Source organism: Lipophrys pholis, assembly GCF_963383615.2.
Source record: "Lipophrys pholis genome assembly, chromosome: 11".
Classification (NCBI taxonomy): Eukaryota; Metazoa; Chordata; class Actinopteri; order Blenniiformes; family Blenniidae; genus Lipophrys; species Lipophrys pholis.
In genome coordinates, this window is record NC_137631.1 from 21,173,491 (window position 1) to 21,198,696 (window position 25,206).

The 25,206-nt window shown below is 39.9% G+C and overlaps 1 protein-coding gene across 1 annotated transcript; it reads right to left on the reverse strand.

The window, feature by feature from the left end:
• Positions 1-3,099: 3,099 nt before the first annotated feature.
• On the reverse strand, positions 3,100-24,473 carry LOC308116805 (uncharacterized protein). The gene is made up of 48 exons (XM_080475209.1): positions 24,317-24,473; positions 23,795-24,056; positions 23,569-23,683; positions 23,185-23,275; positions 22,992-23,104; positions 22,697-22,910; positions 22,481-22,606; positions 21,993-22,110; positions 21,771-21,909; positions 21,559-21,663; positions 21,139-21,208; positions 20,905-21,042; positions 20,653-20,817; positions 20,464-20,558; positions 20,243-20,369; positions 19,896-20,151; positions 19,152-19,195; positions 18,952-19,052; positions 18,714-18,865; positions 18,491-18,629; positions 18,308-18,412; positions 18,030-18,209; positions 17,693-17,932; positions 17,344-17,500; positions 17,085-17,213; positions 16,760-16,910; positions 16,494-16,537; positions 16,210-16,389; positions 10,565-16,104; positions 10,060-10,111; positions 9,551-9,735; positions 8,775-8,946; positions 8,422-8,666; positions 8,123-8,306; positions 7,667-7,868; positions 7,397-7,575; positions 7,232-7,301; positions 6,564-6,703; positions 6,425-6,456; positions 6,160-6,328; positions 5,756-5,860; positions 5,618-5,658; positions 5,388-5,510; positions 4,913-5,014; positions 4,692-4,820; positions 4,549-4,588; positions 3,746-3,869; positions 3,100-3,599 (listed from the first exon to the last, which is right to left on the reverse strand). Exons 1-48 carry the CDS (start codon positions 24,393-24,395, stop codon positions 3,434-3,436), a joined length of 11,835 nt encoding a protein of 3,944 aa, XP_080331335.1. The 5' UTR covers positions 24,396-24,473; the 3' UTR covers positions 3,100-3,433.
• Between the last annotated feature and the right edge of the window lie 733 nt (positions 24,474-25,206).

Consider the following 25,206-nt stretch of genomic DNA (forward strand, 5'->3'; position numbering starts at 1 on the left):
TACGACAAAGAAAGTTCCACGCAATCTTCTGCAAACTATTCACATCGAAATCCGTTAGTTTTTTTGCGAACTCGGACTGATCTGGCCTCCTGCATTAAAATTGATCCACGGTGTCACACAATCAATCAGCCTTCAATTAACTAGAAGGCGGAAGAATTTTCCGTTGATTTCAGAGAGAGTTGTGGAGAGTTATGTTTACATAGTTATATTTGAGCTGAGTTATTTGAGTCACGTGTCAGTCAGATCTTCATGGCTCATACTCGATTTCATACAGGATTTTCAATGAGTGCGCGATACGAAAGCTTTTTTTTGGTCACTTTAATCCCTCATTATTACACTTAGAATAAATTCAGTTGTGGAAAGGTGTGTTTTCATAAATATTTAATATGTTTCACCCTCCACTTCATGGAGGACGATTTATAAATAAATTCTGATTGTTTTAATCATTTTTTTTGGTGTGCGTATTTACACGTTCACACCATAAGGATAAGCGGAAGAAAATGAATGAATGAATGAATATTTACACGTTGTCCTTCATTTTCGGGTTAATGCAACCCGAAATGGGATAAATTAATGTTCTTTTAAAACGTAACAAAATCTTAAAACACACAAGTTTCAAAACAGTCTGGATATTTTCTGTAAACTCTGTGAGTAAATACAAAAGAAGAATGCAAAATAACATGAAGTGTAACGGCCTTGACGGCGCGTAACCTCGCCCATTAACTTGTTTTACTTTGGAATATTCACCGGAGATGGACGCCATCTTAATATTTGTAACTTTATGCAATAATGTAGTGACACAAAGTTACCACCAGAGGGCAAACTCTTTAATTCTCCGTTTGATTCACTATGTGCAATATTGGAATAAGTTGCATCGGCGTTTTAACTACCGTTTAACGTCTTTTTTTTCTTTTTATAATTTTACTATTTCATATTGTTTTATTTATATTACTATAATTAAATTATATTTTACAATGAAACACATTTTTTTAAATCAGTTTCACAACGGCTCTTAAACCAAATGAGCAAACAAATGAGTCTTGTTTTTTCCTTTTTTGTATTCTGCTTTACTTGTTTTGTCTCAGAATAACTTTTTCAATATTACCTGAAGCATTTTAAACAATAACAAGCCTTCATGGAGGATGATTTATAAATAAAATCTGATCGTTTTAAGATACTCAGTTTACAATGATGAAAAATATGACATTATAAAAGAAATTGGATTAAAATTTGGGAATGTAAAGAATGATTCAACTTTTAGATTTGAAGAGAGCAAAATTAACTCAAAGAATACTGTTGCTGTTGGAAAATGACAGCTACATTTTGGTTTTAAATGTATAGTTCTTGAAAAATAAATTGGAGCACAATTTGATCATCAACGGTCAATTCACGAGAATAAACAGTTTCTCTCTTGATTGTGATTGTAAATAACCATGACTTGGAACTGTTCGTGCAAAAGGAAAAACACTCACAAATTCATTCATTGACTTTTACATTTCTATTCATCAGAAATAAAACTATCAGATAGTAGAAGATAGATCAGTGATACAGGAAATGGTCTGAAAGGTGCAGATTAAATTAAACTGCAGCAACACAGTGTGGGAATTATTCACATTTGTCAGCGTTACCAGTGGTTGGGACATTTTATTGATTGATTTCATGAATTATCAAAGAGTAGAATTTAGTATTTGACTCCCCGAGTTTGATTTATTAAGTTTTCTAAACCCTCACGAGGTCATAAAGAGTTGCCGTTTACGCGCTTACGTTTCTGCGTTTAAACGAAGCGTCGAGGTCATTTAGACAAACTTTTAAACAACTTCCTGAACCAATACCAGTCTAAAAGTTGGCTTTAGGCGTGACTGTTTAGCTGAACACACTTATTGATCAAATATAAACTAACCAGTGACCAGAGTCAACCTTGATATTGAGCCTTGAAGAGGACGCCATGACAGTTTCTGTTTTTGTAGTTCCTCCATTTGTCCGCCAGGCGGCGAAACAGCTCCTTCAGACATTTAACTTTCCAACCACTGCAAAATAATCCTGCAAAAACATCACTATTTACGAATCATTGCGGGAAAAATGAAACAAAAAATTTGTAATGTGTGCATATTCACACAATTTCATCATATTCCAGGTTAATGCAGCTCAAAATGAGATAAATTGCTGTTTTTGTAAAACGTAAATACATTTTAAAACACATTGGTTTTAAAACAGTCTGCTGTAAATGTCTGTGAGAAAATGAAAACGAATAATGCAAAACAATGCGAACTGTAACGGCCTTGACGGAACGTAACAATCATCAATTCGTTTTTACTTTGGAATATTTACTGGAGATGGACGTCATCTTAATATTTGTAACTTTATACAATTATGTAGTAACAAAAGCCACCACCAGAGGGCAACCTCTTTCTTTCTTCTACGTTTGATTCAATTTGTGCAGCGTTGGATTCAGGGTTATCTGTTTTTTTAACATCCGTTTGAAGTCTTTTTTTGTGTTATCATTTTATATTGTTTATTTCTTGTTATTATAATTAATTCATATTTAAGATTTAAACAAATTTTATATGAATCAGTTTCATCTTGGCTCTCAAACCCTTTATTAGTCTTGTTTTCTGTTGTTGTATTCTGCTTTAATTGTTTTGTTTTTAGAATAACGTTTTCAAACTACCTGAAGCATTTAAAACTGTACAAACCTTCACGGAGGATTACATATAAAAAATATGGGCATTTGTGTATAATACACTGTCCATAGAGGCAATACACACTATAATCAATAAATTGTTGACACACTATAATATAATAAAATTATAACACAATTTGAGGATACATATTTTACCATAATGTGATAACGGAGCCAAAACGCAGCAAGTTGTTACATTTTCTGAAAAAGGTTTTTAGGTTTTGGGCTCAGCATCTTGTTACTTTATTCACTAGTTATTACATTTAGGGTTTTTATGAATTTTCTTTTAAAAAACGATTTGGATCATTGATACATATTGGGCTCCAATAAGGCCAAAATTACTAATTTTGTTTTCTATTTAGGAAATTCTCTATGCTACTGATGATACATCAAGGAAGAAAGAAAACAATGAGAAATCATTACCAGTAAAGCTGAGTTTTAATGATGCAGGAAACAGAAGTGTCGGTACAATATATGCATTTGGACACATGATTATTAAACAATTAGATTAAATGCAAGGGGAAAAATACCTCTACCAAAGAAATATGCAACATTACAAGTTTGTAAAAGATTAATTTCAGGACACATCCTCACACGAATGTGTGCTGACATCACATGTGGACCTGCTTCGGCAAATCCAACACTGTGCTGATAGGAAATTACAAGGAGCAGAGTTTAAGAGAAGTGCAGGAAACTATATAAGACTGTCATATCGTTGCCAATTCCATGGGTGTCAGATGTATAATTCTTTGATTAACGTTTGTCTTCACACACATGGCAGCCACATTTGTCCACTGAAATGTAAGTGTGTTTTATTATGGTGCCATCAGCGCACGTCATCTCCACCTCTTTCTCGCTCGTCTCCAGCTCTCGACAGCATGTGCACGAATGAATCATGCTGTTGCTCTCGGCCGAGTACCTGCAGAGAAACAAGGACACTTTAGGAGAAGACACCTGCTACGAAATTGTGAGCAAACAGTCAAAGGAATTGTTTACGTGAAAAGCGGACAGGTGATTCCAGCATTGCTGGGTGAGTCGTCCTTAGGGCACAATGCAAAGACTCACCTTGAGAAGGATTCTCCACAGGATCCTGCGCAGGCAGTGAGCTCCACCGGCTCCACTGATATGCAGTTCCTGGCCTGCAGTACGGTGATGTTCGTCTTCTTCACACAATCATGACGGGGAGTACCTGTGGATGACATGAGAACATCATGTCAACTTATTCAGGGGAAAAAATGATTTGATTTGGCCAAACTTCATATTGTGCACAAAGGCAGATAATCGTGTTGCAGCACTGTGTGAGTTATTCTAATGCACTGATGCTAAAACTGTTGTGAAATGGGGACAAATTGGATTCATGAAAGACACCTCAGTGCAAAACTATGAGTGTAACAACAGTTGCAGATTTTATAGAGCTAAGAGCTTTTCAAATTAAACCTTAGAATGCATATTGGTCTCAGAAGCCAGTTACAATTCGAGAATATTTGTCTCAAATCTGTCATCCACCTATAAATAATCTCAAACTGTTGTTGAGTCTCTGCCAATAGAAGTGGCAGCACATTAACTCCAAGCTTTACTTTGTAGGCAAACTGATTCTTCACAATACTTTGTTGTTCAATTATAAAAAAATTCCAGATTGTTTTTATTTATTTATTTTATTTTGGCTGTACTATGAGTCAAAACAATGTACCTCTTCAACAAAGAAATCTATTAATCATTAACTATAAGAGGCCTGCTGGTATGTTAAATCAAATCTTAATTCAAAAGAGAATTAAAAAATCTGTGAATAAGAATTACAAAGATTTTTATTCATATGACTGCAGTTTAAAAATGCTGTCACTGTACTCCTTTGCCAGAATTCTACTTACATGTTTTGCAACAGCCAGTCTCATCCATACGCTCAGTGCCCTGAAATACAAGGAATTGTGATAAAACAACACATTTTGAACCGTTCACACAAAACACAAATCTCTCTTCAGCTTCTGCTCATATTCAGATGTATTGTACTCACTTCGACGCAGTTCTCTGGATCAAATTTAGCGCAGGATGGTTTGTTCAGAATGACGACAAAGTCATCATTAACCTTCTGGCACTCATACTTGGTACAGTTGTCGTCTGGTGGTGACCAAGTCCCAGACGGCTGTCAGATGTGGAAAAAGGTGAATTAGTGATTGAACTCATGTAAGAAACAACGTATTGATTTTGAAGGCTTTTCTTTTATGCTGGACGTACGTCAATGACGACTGGCGTAGGGACATCTGGGAATTCCATAATGCAACTCTTCTGTTCACATATTCCACAACATTTTCCAGGTTGCTCTTTATACTCGTGGCCCTGTTTGGAAAAGAAATAGGAAAGTCAGTCAGGTCACTGATTAAACTGATTGACTGTCTCCACATAACGTCAATAGGGGCGTAAAAATACATTTTTAAAATATATGCATAAACTGTAATAATTTCGAAATATGTTTATGCCAACAAACTACCGATGGGCCCTGAACTGTATTCGCTTCCATTTTCTATTGATATTTTTCAATAAAAGAGAAGATTTCTTGAATTCAGAAGGGATCTACTTCACAAGCCCATGGCCAGCTGGAGCACATCATTTGTAATATCATGTATTATTGCCTTTGGAATCATTTCTCAACAACACACAGCTCTACAGGTTCAAGTGTACATAAAACTGTAGTATTTCCATGTGAAAGTACCTCTTCACACTCTTCAGCGCACGTTTGCTTGACGCAGGTGTACTCGTTCAGCTGGGTGTCAGGATCTTCCATTACACCGCACCTGCATACTTCACATTCACCTTTGGGGAATTCCACACCGGGCTGTTTGCCATGAAAATAAAAGTAAGCAATAATCTTGTCAGTTAACTTTTAGCACACTCTCGATGAACTGGATGTTTAACCTGCATCTCGTGCTATTATCCACTGACCTTATATTCAGTCTCGTTGTAGACACAGACATGTTTGGGAACTAGAGGAGACAACAACAACAAATGAGGGCATGTTAGACTTGTGCCTTTTCCACTCATGCACTCAGTGAATAAAGGAGATCTTGCTGTGGAGCATACCGCAGTGGTAAACAGGGCAGCAGCTTTCGGCTGAGACGATGACTTCCAGCTCAAATCCCACCTCGCATTTTGATGTTGGTTTTGAGCAGCGGCTCTTATCACACTCTGTTTGATGAAAGATCAAATTATTGTTCAGCATCAATGAGGTTAACCCAAGGGAGAAACCAGAATGATCAACAATTATTTGCTGAAGTAATGGAACTGTGTCAGATAAAATGTAGATATGTCACTCTTGCTATACTACTTAATAGGCTATGCGACCCCTATAAGACCATACAGAAGCAACAAATACTCTTTGATTGACCCAAACAAGTGTAGAGTTTGTCAAATAGTAACGCAAACATTTGTTTTTGTGTGAAAAGACTGAAGAGATAAAAGCAAAAGTGAAATCTAAAATCACTCACCACATATCTGCTTCTCGCAGCAGTCCACTGTGCGGTTCACCAACACTTCACCCTCTTCGTCACAGGAAACCGCTTCCTCCGTTGCGCATGCAACAGGCTCACACTCCACGCTCTGAGTGTCGTTGTCACAAGTGCAATGCTGACAGTCAGTCTGCCACTCTTCACCGAGCTGTTTTAATGAAGGAAAACAGTTATTATGACAGGTTGTGATACACTGTGAACATCGTCCATGTGTTTGAGGGGGGTGAGGTAGTGGAACAATTGCCTCTTTAGGTTTGCCGTCAGGTCCAGTACAACCTTCAACAATAAAAATAACCAATTAGGCTGCATATCAATGCACTCACAAGGATTTACATGAGATTGTTTTTTTAAATTTTTTATAAGCAACTACAAAATGCACTTACAAGAGGAGACACAGACATCAGAGGTGGCACTAAACAACAGTTTCCCCTCTGGACAGAAGCATCCTTCCATTATTTGTTGGCAACCTTTCCCTTGGTCTTTTGACTTTCCTTGGCATTTCCTATTAAAGTTTTCATTTTGTCTGAAAAGAAAATCAATTGACAATCATACAACATTCATTTTCATTAAAATAATCTGACACTTTATGAAAGGTGACACTTCACCGCTGCTTTAATGTTCTGAATGACACAAATAACGGCTTACTCAGACTACCCTTTCTCTCTGGTTGCACATAGAAGAGAAATGTACATGATTCAAAGGATACCACATTCAAGGTTGTGGCGTTATACTGAATCTGAGCATGGCAGTCATAGCTGTGCTGATGTTCAGTTACTCAGTAACTCTCAATCTTTCATTAGTCCAACAATGACATCAATTGTTTTGAATTTGCCAAAGTTCAATTACTCAAAACTTTATGAATTAGATGTACTTTCTGTTTGGTAATAATTCACAAATTGAAAAATGATTTCCAGTAAAGACATACGCATGCAAAATGTTTGCATTAACTCCATCATTATATCTTAATGAAAGAATTTGAACACTTTTGTCAACTGCTAGATTTATATTGTAATTAACCAACAACAATGTAAAAGCAGAAGTGATTGATTACCTTGCATTGCAAGTTTGTACAACAGTCGGTCCACAAGGCATGTAGACTTTGTCTTCTGGGCAATGATATTCTACAGGAAGAGAAAGTAGTATCAAAATGAAAGTTCCAAGAAAATGTCTCTTCCAACAAAACAGGATGTTTCTCTCCCATGCGAAGCTCTCCTACCACACTGTCCGTCTGTCGCATCCCTCCAGGACACACAGACATGTGCCTCAGCACATGCTATGGCGTAGGCCTCCAGACTGTTACAGCTCATGGTGGTATTTGACACGTGGCACACATCAAACAAGCAGGCCTGATAAAATGCATCTGGTGGGACCACTTTGTGGCACTCCTCGAACACCCTTCATGTACAAAAGAGAATAACGCACGTTATTCCAATGGTACCGCAGAATGGTGACATTCTGTGTTCGGGTTGATCATGTAAACACTTACTCGCTTTTAATAATTTCACAGGTATCGGATTTGCACTCTGCCACTGTTGGCGGCAAAGATGGCGGGGTTGAAGGTCGTGGGTTGTCACAGTACGGCTTGCTCTTGTCTTTGACACGCCACTCATGGCTCATTTCAGAGCAGTCGGGATGAATCGCACCATTTGGTAATCTGCAGTCATTTTTCTTGTAATTGTCACATACACCTTGTGAAAGTGAATATAAAAACAAGAATATTGCATAACCATACATGTGCAAAGTCTGATAATCAAACATGTTTGTGACCGTTATAGTGAGCTTTAAATGCTGAGCAGTCCGTCAGAATGATTATTTAAAATAAAATGAATAATCTCTGTTAATATTGAATGATGGGAATAAACCCCATTAGTATCCATCTATATTTCAACTGAAGAATCTAACATGCAACAATATTATAGGAGCATTTCAGAAATGATCTTACCACACTGTCCCTCTGTGTTGCCGTGGAAAAGAGAAAAAGGCAGTTCAAGGCTGAATACAAAACCTTTGTACACCACAACTGCTTCAATTTCTGGGACTTTCAACATCAGCTCAATTCCTGAAGATGTAATGACAAGGTCTTTGTTGGAGTAGTTCGGAGGGATCCGTTTGCCATTGATGAACACCTAAACAAAAGTAACATTATACACTGTAAGTGAAACAACTTAATTATCTTCACTGCTTGAAATCACAGTGTATTAAATTGATCAAAGCAATATACTGTATTGTGGGAAGATTTACCATGTTCACAGTCTTTGGTATCCTCTCTTGTGTAAGTATAATTTCGTAGTCCTTGTAAAACACAATCAAGGCCTTTGCGCAGGACACCTTGCCTGAGTTGTCACAGTCTGTATTGTCAATGAGAACCTTAAAATCGTATCGGGGATTGATCTCTTTCATCAGAATATATGTGCAGTTTTCCTGGAAGCTGTAATACTGGCCATCAAATGTCAAGTAATGAGGGTCTCCCCAGCCACCACAAACACCTGTAAGCGTCACATTTAGATTAGAATGAGAGTTAAAGCAAAGAAAACGTTTGGATTTGATATTCTGCCTTGATGTGCACGTCTTGAAAGATACTCATTTGAACTTACATCGGCACTCGTAGTGGGGACAACAGGATCCTTCTTCCAAAATCTTCACTGGTGCGATACGATTTTCACAAACAGGCATGGATGTTGGAGGACATGACATATGTTCTGTGATAACTTGACCATTTTCACATCTTTCTTTGGTGCAGTTGCTTGAACTCCAGGTCTCGCCATTCTGTAATGTAGTACATATATTGAAACAAACTAGCACAAGAAGTGTTATACTAATGATCAGAAGTTTCTTATTTACAGAATTCCTAATTTACTTTTGAGAGCAGAAACTTTATGAAAGCGGTACTAACTTTCTGATGAACATTTTTGCTCCATTTGAATAATAATAGGAAGTAAGTACATGCTGTCAAAACTACAAAGAAATAAATGTGTTCTACCATGTTTATGTAATAGGTTTTCTGTCAATGTTATTTTTAAGTCTATAGAACGGTGGATGAATTTCTTTATGATTGGGGATTTATTCAATTCATGGTAATATCTAAAATTTTGTTGGAGCTGGATCAATTACCTAATGTTATTCTACATTCAAGTTAGTATATGACAAAATAAAATAAAAAAACCTATGATCTGGGTAAATTACTCATACAAGTAAACCACCAGATTAACAAAACTACTTTCTGTGAAACACATATATACATGTGGGAAAGATTGTTTGTGTTAGTTTTGCCTGACTTATGTTTGAAGGTTAATTTATATGCACATTTCTGAAGATGTTCGTCAAAGACAAAACTTTTATTTATGTAAAAAGCATATCTGAATTCAAATACCTTTCTGGGTGGATCAAGATATGAGCATTCAGGAATCTTCTCTGTCAGTGGCGTGGATGACTCAGTGTATGTTGGAGGAGTTGTAGTTTGACATAGTCTGCCATGCTTCTCAACATTGCATGTCACATTGCAATATGCAGTGTAACACCAACCGTCTCCATCAGTCTTATTGTACATGAAGCTTCCTAAATGAGGGTAAAATCAAGGGAGGTGGATCAAATTCACTGAGAATTTAGTTCTCAGAAAATGCTCAACCTCATGCATATGTTATAAAATCAAGGTTTATTCATTAACCATACAGATCGAATTTCGGCAATATAGTTGGTCGTGGGTAAGGGTGATTTGATATAAGCATTTCCTAATACTATGTGATCTTTTTATGAACAAATACCAAAGTTGGGGAGTTGGCTGTTTAGGACATCTAAAAAGCATGAATGCATGTGTAGCTGTGCTCAAAATTTTGCTTTGACAATATGAGGAACAAATGATGACAATGACATATTAGTTACCTGGAGTGAAGGTTTCATCCAAGTACTTGCAGAAACACAATGTGGTTTTTCCCTGTGTTGAAGACACAATCACTGTCGTAGTTTTAAGTGTAGATGCAGTTGTAGTCACCTCCTCAGTTGGTGGTGGAGGTCTTTCTGTCAGTGTGGTTGTTGTACTGACCTCCTCAGTTGGTGTTGGGGGTCTTTCTGTTGATGTGGTTATTGTAGTACCTTCTATGGTTGTTGACTCTGTTGTGGTTGTTGTTGTGGGCTCCTTTCTTAATGTTGTGGGTCTTTCTGTTGATGTGGTTGTTGTAGTCACCTCCACTGTTGGTGGTGGAGGTCTTTCTGTTGATGTAGTTGTTGTACTGACCTCCTCTGGGGGTGTTGGAGGTCTTTCTGTTGATGTCGTTGTTGTAGTCACCTCCTCTGTTGGTGGTGGAGGTCTTTCTGTTGATGTGGTTGTTGCAGTCACCTCCTCAGTTGGTGGTGGAGGTCTTTCTGTCAGTGTGGTTGTTGTACTGACCTCCTCAGTTGGTGTTGGGGGTCTTTCTGTTGATGTGGTTATTGTAGTACCTTCTATGGTTGTTGACTCTGTTGTGGTTGTTGTTGTGGGCTCCTTTCTTAATGTTGTGGGTCTTTCTGTTGATGTGGTTGTTGTAGTCACCTCCACTGTTGGTGGTGGAGGTCTTTCTGTTGATGTAGTTGTTGTACTGACCTCCTCTGGGGGTGTTGGAGGTCTTTCTGTTGATGTCGTTGTTGTAGTCACCTCCTCTGTTGGTGGTGGAGGTCTTTCTGTTGATGTGGTTGTTGCAGTCACCTCCTCTGTTGGTGGTGGGGGTCTTTCTGTTGATGTCGTTATTGTAGTCACCTCCTCTGTTGGTGGTGGGGGTCGCACTGTTGATGTCGTTATTGTAGTCACCTCCTCTGTTGGTGGTGGGGGTCTTTCTGTTGATGTCGTTATTGTAGTCACCTCCTCTGTTGGTGGTGGGGGTCGCACTGTTGATGTGGTGGTTGTACTGACCTCCTCTGTTGGTGGTGGAGGTCTTTCTGTTGATGTGGTTGTTGCAGTCACCTCCTCTGTTGGTGGTGGGGGTCTTTCTGTTGATGTCGTTATTGTAGTCACCTCCTCTGTTGGTGGTGGGGGTCGCACTGTTGATGTGGTGGTTGTACTGACCTCCTCTGTTGGTGGTCTTTCAGTTGATATGGTTGTTGTACTGACCTCTTTCGTTGGTGTTGGAGGTCCTTCCGTTGATGCAGTTGTACTGACCTCCTCTTGTGGAGTTGGGGGTCTTTCTGTTGATGTGGTTGTTGTAGTCACCTCCACTGTTGGTGGTGGAGGTCTTTCTGTTGATGTAGTTGTTGTACTGACCTCCTCTGGGGGTGTTGGAGGTCTTTCTGTTGATGTCGTTGTTGTAGTCACCTCCTCTGTTGGTGGTGGAGGTCTTTCTGTTGATGTCGTTATTGTAGTCACCTCCTCTGTTGGTGGTGGGGGTCGCACTGTTGATGTGGTGGTTGTACTGACCTCCTCTGTTGGTGGTCTTTCAGTTGATATGGTTGTTGTACTGACCTCTTTCGTTGGTGTTGGAGGTCCTTCCGTTGATGCAGTTGTACTGACCTCCTCTTGTGGAGTTGGGGGTCTTTCTGTTGATGTGGTTGTTGTACTGACTTCCTCTGGTGGTGATGGCGGTCTTTCCGTTGATGCAGTTGTTGTACTGACCTCCACTGTTGGTGGTGGAGGTCTTTCTGTTGATGTAGTTGTTGTACTGACCTCCTCTGGGAGTGTTGGAGGTCTTTCTGTTGATGTCGTTGTTGTAGTCACCTCCTCTGTTGGTGGTGGAGGTCTTTCTGTTGATGTGGTTGTTGCAGTCACCTCCTCTGTTGGTGGTGGGGGTCTTTCTGTTGATGTCGTTATTGTAGTCACCTCCTCTGTTGGTGGTGGGGGTCGCACTGTTGATGTGGTGGTTGTACTGACCTCCTCTGTTGGTGGTGGGGGTCTTTCTGTTGATGTGGTTGTTGCAGTCACCTCCTCTGTTGGTGGTGGGGGTCTTTCTGTTGATGTCGTTATTGTAGTCACCTCCTCTGTTGGTGGTGGGGGTCGCACTGTTGATGTGGTGGTTGTACTGACCTCCTCTGTTGGTGGTCTTTCAGTTGATATGGTTGTTGTACTGACCTCTTTCGTTGGTGTTGGAGGTCCTTCCGTTGATGCAGTTGTACTGACCTCCTCTTGTGGAGTTGGGGGTCTTTCTGTTGATGTGGTTGTTGTAGTCACCTCCACTGTTGGTGGTGGAGGTCTTTCTGTTGATGTAGTTGTTGTACTGACCTCCTCTGGGAGTGTTGGAGGTCTTTCTGTTGATGTCGTTGTTGTAGTCACCTCCTCTGTTGGTGGTGGAGGTCTTTCTGTTGATGTGGTTGTTGCAGTCACCTCCTCTGTTGGTGGTGGGGGTCTTTCTGTTGATGTCGTTATTGTAGTCACCTCCTCTGTTGGTGGTGGGGGTCGCACTGTTGATGTGGTGGTTGTACTGACCTCCTCTGTTGGTGGTCTTTCAGTTGATATGGTTGTTGTACTGACCTCTTTCGTTGGTGTTGGAGGTCCTTCCGTTGATGCAGTTGTACTGACCTCCTCTTGTGGAGTTGGGGGTCTTTCTGTTGATGTGGTTGTTGTAGTCACCTCCACTGTTGGTGGTGGAGGTCTTTCTGTTGATGTAGTTGTTGTACTGACCTCCTCTGGGAGTGTTGGAGGTCTTTCTGTTGATGTCGTTGTTGTAGTCACCTCCTCTGTTGGTGGTGGAGGTCTTTCTGTTGATGTGGTTGTTGCAGTCACCTCCTCTGTTGGTGGTGGGGGTCTTTCTGTTGATGTCGTTATTGTAGTCACCTCCTCTGTTGGTGGTGGGGGTCGCACTGTTGATGTGGTGGTTGTACTGACCTCCTCTGTTGGTGGTCTTTCAGTTGATATGGTTGTTGTACTGACCTCTTTCGTTGGTGTTGGAGGTCTTTCCGTTGATGCAGTTGTACTGACCTCCTCTGGTGGAGTTGGGGGTCTTTCTGTTGATGCGGTTGTAGTGACCTCCTCTGTTGGTGTTGGGGGTCTTTCTGTTGATGTGGTTGTTGTACTGACTTCCTCTGGTGGTGATGGCGGTCTTTCCGTTGATGCAGTTATACTGACTTCCTTTGTTGGTGTTGGGGGTCTTTCTGTCAATGCGGTTGTAGTGACCTCCTCTGGTGGAGTTGGGGGTCTTTCTGTTGATGTGGTTGTTGTAATGACCTCCTCTGGTGGAGTTGGGGGTCTTTCTGTTGATGTGGTTGTTGTACTGACTTCCTCTGGCGGTGATGGAGGTCTTTCCGTTGATGCAGTTGTACTGACTTCCTTTGTTGGTGTTGGGGGCCTTTCTGTCAATGCAGTTGTAGTGACCTCCTCTGTTGGTGTTGGGGGTCTCTCTGTCGATGTGGTTGTTGTACTGACCTCCTTTGTTGGTGTTGGGGTTTTTTCTGTCAATGCAGTTGTCGTGACCTCCTCAGTTGGTGGAGGAGGTCTTTCTGTCCATGCGGTTGTACTGACCTCCTCTGGTGGAGGTGGGGGTCTTTTTGTTGATGTGGTTGTTGTAGGGACTTGTCCAGTGGTCATAGGTTTTACAGTTGTGATTGTAGTGACCCATTCTTTTGGTGTTGTGGTGGGTTTTTCTGGGGTTTTAGTTGATAATGATGTGGTAGCCATACTTGTAGCTGTTGTAGTTGTAATTTCAACAAGAGGACTTGTTAATGGGGCTTTTGTAGTCACTGTACCTGTAACAACTACCGGGGTTTCTGTAGTTGATATTTTCGTTGTTCTACCTGTCTCCTCAGTAATCACTTTGGTGGATGTTTTAATCGTTGTGGTAGATCCACAAATGTAACGACAACACTTCACTCGTATTTCATAATCAAGACACAATTGAACTGGACTTTGGTCTCTGTTTTTGCACATGAGACCTTTTTCAGGGTCACATGTTACTGTTTGACCAAGCTCCTCAAAACTTTTATCTTTAAAGCGACTAGCTCTGCACTGAATTTCTAGTGGCTTTCTGCAAGATGTCAGGTCTTCATAAGGAATGTCTTCGATTGTTTCATAATCTCCCTTATCTGGACCAGACTGAGGGGAATTCTTGTTGGTCCATTCTGACCAGTCACAGGCATAGCAGTCTTCTGGGGTTGTGGTGTGTTCTTCTCTTCCCGAGGTTGTTGGACTTAGCTCCTCAGAGGTTGGTGTGGGTTTTTCAGTTGTTGTGGTTGTTGCACCCGTCTCTTCGGTAATTGTTGTGGTGGTTGTTGCACCTGTCTCTTCGGTAATTGTTGTTGTGGTTGTTGCACCTGTTTCTTCAGTAGTTGTTGGGGTGGGAGCTTGAATTATTGTGGTAGATCCACAAATGTAACGACAACACTTCACTTGTATTTCATAATCAAGACACAATGAATCTGGACTTTGGTCTCTGTTTTTGCACATGAGACCTTTTTCAGGGTCACATGTTACTGTTTGACCAAGCTCCTCAAAACTTTTATCTTTAAAGCTGCTCGCTCTGCACTGGATTTCTAGTGGCTTTCTGCAAGATGTCAGGTCTTCATAAGGAATGTCTTCGATTGTTTCATAATCTCCCTTCTCTAGATCAGATTGAGGGGAATTCTTGTTGGTCCATTCTGACCAGTCACAGGCATAGCAGTCTTCTGGAGTTGTGGTGTGTTCTTCTCTTCCCGAGGTTGTTGGACTTAGCTCCTCAGATGTTGGTGTGGGTTTTTCAGTTGTTGTGGTTGTTGCACCCGTCTCTTCGGTAATTGTTGTTGTGGTTGTTGCACCCGTCTCTTCGGTAATTGTTGTTGTGGTTGTTGCACCTGTCTCTTCGGTAATTGTTGTTGTGGTTGTTGCACCTGTCTCCTTGGTAGTTGTTGTAGTGGTTGTTGCACCTGTTTCTTCAGTAATTGTTGGGGTGGGAGTTTGAACTATTGTGGTAGATCCACAAATGTAACGACAACACTTCACTCGTATTTCATAATCAAGACAGAATGGAACTGGACTTTGGTCTCTGTTTTTGCACATGAGACCTTCTGTAGGGTTGCATGTTACTTCCTGACCAACAGCCTCCAAACTTTGATCTTTAAAGCGAATAGCTCTGCACTGAATTTCTTGTGGCTTTCTGCAAGATATCAGGTCTTGATCAGCAATGTCTTTGATTGTTTCATTATCTCCGTTATCCAGACCAAACTGAGGGTAGTTGTTGCTGATCCATTCTGACCAGTCACAGACATAGCAGTCTTCTGGGGTTGTGGTGTGTTCTTCTCTTCCCGAGGTTGTTGGACTTAGCTCTTCAGAGGTTGGTGTAGGTTTTTCAGTTGTTGTGGTTGTTGCACCTGTCTCTTCGGTAATTGTTGTTGTGGTTGTTGCACCTGTCTCCTTGGTAGTTGTTGTAGTGGTTGTTGCACCTGTTTCTTCAGTAATTGTTGGGGTGGGAGTTTGAACTATTGTGGTAGATCCACAAATGTAACGACAACACTTCACTCGTATTTCATAATCAACACACAATTGAACTGGACTTTGGTCTCTGTTTTTGCACATGAGACCTTTTTCAGGGTCACATGTTACTGTTTGACCAAGCTCCTCAAAACTTTTATCTTTAAAGCGACTAGCTCTGCACTGAATTTCTAGTGGCTTTCTGCAAGATGTCAGGTCTTCATAAGGAATGTCTTCGATTGTTTCATTATCTCCATTATCCGGACCAGACTGAGGGGAATTCTTGTTGGTCCATTCTGACCAGTCACAGACATAGCAGTCAGAAGTTGTGACTTCTTCTGGGGTTGTGGTGGGTTTTTCAGTTGTGGTTGTTGTAGTGTGCTTTCCAGTTGCTGTGGTAGTTACACTTGTTGTTGAGATTGTTGTGGCTTCAGGTGGAACTGATGAGGGTGGAAATACTGTTGTTTTGGAACTTGTTGTAACTCTTGGTGTTGAGAAGGTAACAATTGTTGTCACAGACTCAGTGGTAACAGTAGAGATAATTTGAGTTGTTGTACTTGGTGGCTCTGGTGTTGTTGTTTCTGCCACTGGGAAAAAACAAAACAAAAAATAAGTTAACCTCCCCGCTTCTTTTTCAAATTGGTAAATTTTTCTGTTGAGAAATGTTTCTTAGAGGCAATGTTCTTTCTTACCAGTTGTGTTAAACATAAATACTGTTGTTGGTGTCTCAGCAGTTGTGCAAGGCTCCACAATTCTGGTAATATTCCCATTTTCTGAACAAATTGCTGTTATACACTCTCCATCTCCATCATGAGTGGCATAGATTGTTTCCCCATACTTGTATTCATCACCTTTAAATGTACATGTGCAAGCTGCAAAAGAAGAATAGTGGATTATTGTACTTAATAATGTTTTAAATCTGTGCATTTTATTGCATCTTAATGATCATTAAATAAATTATGTTTATCTGGCTCACCTTCAACATTGTAACTGCATTGCCTTGAGGTTGAAGAACAATAACTGAAAGGTCGACAAGAGAGTTATCATAAATATCTGAATTTATTTCACTGTCCTATATTTTTAGCACATATAATCACTTGTGAGTGGACAGATTTGTAATGCTTTAGTGATGCAATGATTATTTAAATCATGTATACCAGTAGCACAGTTTAATAAGAAATCTAGGAATACATTTCAAGGCTATTAACGTTTGCAAAATGAGTGTAGTGAAAAGTATCTTACCAGCTCTGGCAGTTCTCCTCAGAAGGCATGGGATCCCGTTCTTTGTAATGCTTTCCTTCAGTATCATAGCAGCCACAATTGTCCCCTGACACACACTTCATGGTAATCTCTTCCAAAAATGGCCGTTCAGGTGGGCACTTTGGATAGCAGCCTTTAAAAGTCAAATGTTCTTTTAGTTGGCATAATCACTACAGGACAAGTACACACAAGAAAAAGTCCTTCAGGAAGTCCTTCTTGTTCATAGGTTATCTGAAATTTGACTTAAAAAGAGCATATTCTATAAATGAGGTTGCAGTCTATGATTATAAGCTCTGTGTGTGTATACCTTCTAAAGAAGGAAGCTGATTGTAGCATTTTCCTGTAGGATTGCTGCAGGTCTTCATGCATGATTTTCCACAAGGCTCATAGTGCCACTCACACTCTCCATCAGTGTTGTAAAAATCACAGAATAGTGCTAATAAATCAAGAGAAGACAATAAAGAGAAGATTAGATTCCATAGCCACTTATTATATGGACAGACATATTTACAAATGGCGCTGACAGATATACATTTTTTATTCATCCTTTAAAAAGAAACACTTACGGCAAATGGTGGGAGTTCTCCATTTTACGCAGGCTCCAGCTGAATTACAAGCTGCTGCATAGGCTGCAACAGCTGAACAGAAACACTCACAGTCTCCACCTGTATTGCAAGCGCACGTGTCTCTTACGCAAGCGTCGTGATAGCTTTGAGGATTCACCTATTAGGAAAAGTAATAATATAATCAAGTCAGAGCACATTCTATGCGCCGTCATGGACAGTTTTTTAATGGACTTCCAGCAATGTGGCACTAAATACTATGTTGTGGTCATAGACACAAGAGACAAAAAATGGGTTGAATATATCAACTTTGCCCTGACTTTTTGTGATGTTACTTTGATATATTTCTCACCTTTGAATGACAGGTAGCAAATACTGGACTTTTGATAATGCTGCAGTGTTTCAAAGCCCATGCTTGTCTGTATGAGTACAAACTGCAGGGAGATTTTGGAGTGCTCTCATCTGGGCAAGTAGTTGAGTCTTTCCAGCTGTTTCCAAACGTGAAGGCATCAATGACAAGTTCGTTTTTTCTGGTGGTGAAATCATTTTTGACACTCCCATCATAATTCCCACAGAGACCACAGGTTTTTCCCTGTAATAAAATCAGAATGGGTGAATTTTTCAAAGGGAAAAAAACCCCATTACGATGTATGTGCCGTATGCTGCAGCCTCTATATCTGCTCACCCACCTTGAACTCATAGCTGAGTTTGATCATGAGTGTGGTTTTCTTATTCCATACAAGGATAAGACCATTGTTTGCCTCTACGACAATATATAATCCCATTTTGTGGACTTTGTAGGCAATGTCCTCCCCTTTACTTTGTTTGATAACTCTGACATTATCTTCGGATAGAACAATTTCATTATTCTGAAAGAAACACACACAGAGACATACACGCACATTTGTAATATTCCAAAGTAATTTTGAGCATTTTACCACCATACATTTTTTAGATTGTTATTTACCCCTAAAAAGAGTTTGATGACAGTTGAGCAGATGCTGTCAGTTGTCTCACAAGGAGTGTTCTCAGTCAGGACCCTGAAGGAGCCTTCAGTATCTCCACAGTAATCCTGGAGAATATAGAATCAGTATTAAATTCAGTTCTCAGTATCAAAAAAATTAATAAATCACACAAACCAAAACTATACCTGTGCAAAGACATAGCTACAACCGCCATTGAAGACATATCTCTTTTCGTCAAAAGTGACGTAATGCCCCTCTCCATACATGGTGCAAGTCCCATCACACACTTTTTCTGTGCATTCCCATTTTCTGTTTTTGCATGTGCTAGGATTGAAGAATGAAAAACTTGAGTAAGTCATAGATCTTCAAAAAAGAAAAAGGCACAGCACACATTACACTAAGTCTCACCATGTATTGCAGTCCACAGTGAGAGATTGTCCTGGTTTATAGATATCTCCATTATATGTACAAGGACATTCTGCTTCTTTTATACAGCCTCCTTTGCCATCTTGCATCAGGCCTGGAGGACATACACAGCCTGAAAGGCATTGTGCATCATCCTGTGGAATGAAAAGCAATTTTATTCAACATGCAATTTTGTTCTTTTGTTCACATGTGCAAAAGCAATCATGAAGATCAGTCTTACGCATTTTGTGTCCAGTGTTTGGCAACTTCTCTGACACTCGGCTCCCGTTGTACCTGGTTTCGCACTTGTGCAGTTGACGAAAACCATTGGCGCAGTGCAGGCTGATGGCAGTAATAAACATATTACAAAGGACATCCCATAATGTTAATGATACAGTACTTTACAGTTGAAAGAATATAGTTTGTCAACCAAGTACTCACTGATTTGGCTTCCTCTACATTTTAGTTGTCCATGATGACAGAGGCTGAAATGCAAACAAATACAAGCAAGTCAAACAACTATATTTTAAATGCAAATGAATACAATGAATTAAAAAAAAAACCCTATACAATTCAGGTGTTGGAAACATGTTTCTTTATGCTGAATTATATATAATATTATAATATAATATATAATATAATAATATTCCTCTCTGTTAATTTACTTTCTGGATCTGTTTATCCCTTGTGCACAAAATCTATTTGAATCTACAGATTTACCAGCAAATTTTCAGCTTTTCTTCCAATTTTGATGCTGTCAGAAATTGTTCAGAAGCCAGACGTACAGCAAGACAACCATTTCTATTTCTAAAAAACAACATTCAAATACATTCCGGTGAAATGAAGCACTGAGCCCCCACCAGCAGATCCAGTCCCCAGTGTGGCCTGCTACTAGATCAGCTTTCACAGTGTGTCTATGCAACATCATGTAGATCAGGTCCTAAATATGCTGTCTTGTCTGCATTTATAGGTGTATACGCATCTTTGAAGAACTCCTGTTTTTCTAAATACACTGTTACACGCAATAACGTTTGATATTGTCGTTTTGATCCGGCTCAGTTTGCAGGGAATTGCAACTGCTACCGGTTGACAGTAGGCTCCCATCCATGAACAAATAAAACACCTCGGCAATCCTAATAAAAAATTATACTTTGCTTCATGTCATTGGAAACATTACATCCTCACCAAGTTTGTCCGTTGACCTTGATGACCTGCCCAGGACGGATCACCTTGTCTCCTACATGGCAGGGGCATTGTGAAACTGGGACACACTGTCCCTTCTCATTGAGGTAGCGTCCTTCAGCACAGCCACAGCCATCGAGAGGAGTGAAGCTGATGTCACATGTTACATCTGACTGACTAAGAGCACGGCATGTGCGATCACAGCTATTCATCTGGTATCCATACTGCAAAGTTTCAGGGCAGCTATTGGTGTATTTTTCTGTTAGAAAGAAGAGAAGGCCAGATTATGCTTAACTGATGATAGTTTAACAAAAATATTCAGTTTCCAGATGAATTTGGTTTAGACTTACTGCACACTTTGTCCCTCCATCCATCCAGTAAGACACCCTCGGCAGCACAGGCATGGACATAGGCTGATACAACAGCACACATGCATTCTTCGCTCTTTTCACAGGCGCAGGCATCATAGACGCAAGCCTGCACAGAGAAATCAGCCACATGATAGTTGAAATGCTGAAATATGCAGCAGATAAACAAAATAACACACATACAAACACAAATCATAACTTACAGCTTCATAATCTGATGGATCTACTTCCGAGTGACACTCAGCAAAAACGCTGTTGCGATCTGACAGGAAGCCGCACCAGTATTTGGCATACCTTTCTAAAAAAATACAAAAAAAATAAAAAATATCCCCATGTTGACAGGTGAAGCAAAGAGTGAAATTGAAATGTCAATTAAAGTGTCCATCACCTACCCTTTTCCACGCTCAAAGTGCAGGGGTCCCGAAGGGTGTTTGTCGCATCAGGGCAGTTTGCTCCAATTTTCCATGTGTTTGCAAACAATGCAGCTATTCCCTCATTCAGGCCACATCTGGTTTTGAAGTCATCAGCTTCCACATCATTAAAATTTCCGCAGAGACCTTAATGAAACCAACCGTATTTAGCATAACATAATAATGACAAGTAGTTTTATGTTGCTTTTATCTTCTCTGGAAACAAAAACACACCTTGGAGTTTTCCTTTTCTGGAAGTGCAAGCTTTGATGTAGAGCTGCATAACAGGCACAAGCTGAACCTCCAGATCAAACCCATAAGTGGTGTGGATTACAATGAAGAAAGAAGACGGTTTGAAGATGACGACGTCGTCTGTGACGGAGGAACACGTTCACGGTGAGGCATGTGTGCAGTGTGTATGTTATCAACTAAATATGAAGGCACTCTTAAAGAGAACAAACCACTCACCCATGATAAGAGGAAGCCGAGAGACAATTTTTTTGTATGTGACCTGTCCATCCGCATCAACTCCAATCACCTGTAGGACCAAGAACATCACTGAAATAGGTTGAAGGTCATTGTTTTGTCAGATATTTATACATTAATACCTGACACTGTAGATCATTTCATAAAATGTAATTGGGAAATCTGAGGCTCAAAAATGATAAGAAAAAAGCCTTATCTAATAGAATATATTATCTAATATTTTTGAATACTGCATTTTCTTAGCAAATTTTATGCAAAAATTATTTAGAATAAAACAAAAAAGGCTAAAAATATATTTTTGTAATTAATCCAAAAGGTGCGCAACTGGGAATATTTGAATGAAATTCTAGGAAAAATTGCCATATATAATATATATATAATTAGTACTGTACGCTCATTTACCGTGTTCTTTGACAGACGCAAGGTGATGTCTTCAAGACAAGTAGACTCCTCAGATTTTTCACATTTGTTTAAGGTACCAATGACACTGAAGGTCCCTGCAGTGTCCTAAAATCAAGAAGGCAGATATTCACTGTGATACATTTTTCTTACTAACATTTGGTGCGATCTTGTAAATGAATTAAAGGATAAAAGATTTTCAGATCAAGTCTCACCGCAGTAAGAGTATATGAACAGTCTCCATGGAAAGTATACGTTTTATCATCATAGGTGGAGATGTGAGAGCCACCGATAATGGCACAGGTACCAGGACAGTTCAGATCCTTGCACTGCCACCGACCCTGTATGCAGTTGCTGTCAACAGATGTCAATCAGTGCAGGAAGACCAAACTTCTCAAAGAGGCATTTTGTGTGAATCGACACAAGGAAGAACTTACCACTGTTGACATTGACTGGAGTAGTATTCCTCATGGTTGTATGGCTTTCCTTTATGCATGCAGGGACACTGCTTAGCAGGGATACAGCCGGTTTTTGTGACGTCATCAAAAACGGTCCCTTTGGAAGAAAAATACAACATAACAGGTCTCAGGCTTTGAGTAGCTCTGGAATAATTAAAAACCAGGACTGGAGACCAAGTATATCAAACATATCATAGTCTTGTATATTTTTTTAAGCTGTCATCTTTCATGCATCGACATTGATACTCACATATTTAACTTTATGATTTGGACATCAAATGTTTTTCTTTTTCTCATTTGTGATAACATAAAGTAGGTAGAGTTCATTCTCAGAGTCAGAACCAATCCATACCTGAGCAGGGGCTTTGTCAACATTTTTTTTCAATACACTGGCATTGCTATGAAGAAATTTTAAACCAATACTTCATGTTGTTTAGGTTTCTTAGCGGAAAGATCAGGAAACGTACCAGATGGACAGAAGCATCCATCAATGCTATGATCCTCACAAGTATCGCTTCTCTGGGGGTTGGTGCATGTGTCAGTACATGGACTACCACTTTCTCTATACTCCATGTTGAAAGGGCAACTCTTGGCTGTTCAGCATACAAAAAAATATGATTAAGAACTATAAGCAGGGATCTTTGAAGTGCAGGTGAAAACACACTTCTCCTTCATGTCCTTACCACACATTTGTGCGGTCTTCCATTGCTGTGGCTTTCCGCCAGCGTGAGAACACTGACGTGAGTACTCAGATAGGGTTGAACACATGCAAGAAGCACCAACTGCACCGCAGGAGCACATGTCGCTCTGACAAGCGCTGATGAAGGCATCAGTATCAATCAGGTCTTTACAGCTGACGAATGCAGGTCCAGTCAGCAAATCCTTGCAGAATCTTTTCTGTGGGTTGAAATGTATTAGGTGTTTACATTTAATTGAATTGCACAGATGACAACGGTCAAAACTAAATGTGCTACATACAAAGTCATCACAGTTCTGTTTGGCTGGAGGGGTTTCCTCATCACAGTCTTCAGTAGGGTCACTGACTTTCCATAACTCCCCATACAAGTCCAGACTCAACAAATCATCTTTTTCTGGAGGAAAATATGACAAGAAGTTTAAAGACTGATTGCAGTATTTTACTTTGTTCCAGACTATAACATTAAGCACTTACTTGATTGAATGAATTCATCATGAAGCTTGTCTCCATTGAAGTCACCACACAAGCCACAAGTTTGGTTCTGGAATATTCTATCCATCTCAACCTTATGTGATAATAGAAATCAAATGTAAATATGAGGCTTGAATAAACATAGAGTCTGTTTATTTGTCACCATTGGTGAGAGTTAAAGGTACTAGCTTGCTTTACTGTTATTTGTCTCATTATCTGACTGTCAACTATGCTGAAAACTCTCACATGCTTTCATTTTGAATGTATTCATTTTAATAAAATGCCACCTGTTCCATTATCCTATGCTCTTAAATTGTGTGTGTGTTTTTTATTTTATTTAAGTGTTTATTAAAGAAGAGTTCGATCTGCAAATGTGAATGCGCATACCCAGAAGGTGTCTTCTTGATTCCACATGGCGACCAGACCCAACTTTGCAGAGATTTTGACATAAGACGCAGCTTGTTCAATTGAGACACCGCCCCGGGTGAATGGTACATTGATTCTACAGGGAAACAAATACATAATCACAGTTTGGTGCAAAGATATTAACCATCTGTGTAACCAGGAGGCTACTTTAACACATTTTGAGAATATGATCATCACACAGACTCACTCCTTATCATTGACTTTGATGGAAGTGCCGGCCAACTCAACTATGAATCCATCCAGTTTCATCCTGATTTTCTTAATGGAGGTCACTCCATCTACCTCCTGTCGTTGAAGTTGAATTTGGAAATCTTCGTAGCTGCCCTTGCATTGTGATGCAAAGTTGTAGTTACATGATGACGGGAGTTCAAAGAAATATCCATCAAATGTCTTAAAATGGCCGTTTCCCCATGTGCTGCAGAATTTCTTTGTGGGTGATGATCGTAGCTCTAGGTGATGGGAAAAACATGAATCACAAAACAGGTTCCAATATTGACGACTGCCATTATTTCAGTCTATTCTGACTAAAAGCTTTCAAGGAATGTTTCTAGGTTGGTACAATATCAATCGCGTTCAACTTTTCTTGTAATTTCAAACAAATTACTACTTGTGAATGATTAAAGTTTTTAACACCGTTAGCAGTTAGATTTTTTTCAGTGTATTGGTCTCGATATATTAGATGTATCTCTCAGTGTTTGTCTGTACATACCTTGGCTCCCTGCGGACAGAGAGATGCACAGGCAGAGCCATGGTATCACCCATCCATGCAGTATCCTGACTGTTCTCATGGTCCTTCAGTAGTTCCCGTCCAGACGGGATCCTTGAAGCAACTGATAATGCAACCACCAAGCTCACCTAATATAGTTATGCGGGTGTTTGCAGTTTAGGAGGGATGATGGATGTCAACCTTTGTTATCTGTGTCTTCATTAGGGTCACACCCATGAAGAGGTTGCTTGTGATGACACCTTTTCTTGATCTCGCTGCGTCATTAATTTTCCTGTCACGCTCTCCTTGCCTCTGTTTCCATATAAATCTTGGGAAATATTTAAAATCATGAGTAGGCACCTTTACTTGCTTTACAGTAATGATTGTGGAGATACTTTTTTTTGTATCTGGTATTCATTTTACAAACACTTTTTTTCAGCATGTTTTTTTTTTTTTTAAATCAGAAAAGAATAAGCGTGCATGCCTATCCAAATAAAACCCAGAGCATTTTAAGCTTTGGATTGGACTTCTATTCACTAATGACATAAGCAAATGTGCTGATGTAAAACAGATTAATAGATCACTGGAGCATATAGCGAGCAAACGTTTGCCTTGGACTTGACTCTAGTGTGTCTACTTTGCCCTACCCCAGAGAATATTGTTCATGGCATTGTAATGTATCTTTAAACACTGAGTAATGTGCCTGGATTAAATTACTTGCGCTTATAAATGTTGTACAAATAGTTGACAAGATGCTGGGACCGGGGTGCATGATGAGGCTTGGTTTCCATATTTAGCCATGCCAGTTTGACTGATGGCCTGTCTAAGTCTGCTGTTACTACAAGGGTTCTCAGAGGGTGATAGGATGAGTCTCCCCTCAGTTGTTAAACCAC

Bases quoted from the DNA above. Each gene is read 5' to 3' on its own strand.
- LOC308116805 (XM_080475209.1), bottom strand. From the start codon at position 24,395: ATGAGAACAGTCAGGATACTGCATGGATGGGTGATACCATGGCTCTGC. The intron at 16,390-16,493 runs GTGAGCCAGATA...CTTCTTTTGCAG, and splicing joins ATGCAGTTACAATGTTGAAG to CTTGCACATGTACATTTAAA. The intron at 9,736-10,059 runs GTAACTAATATG...ACCCTCATTTAG, and splicing joins GGATGAAACCTTCACTCCAG to GAAGCTTCATGTACAATAAG.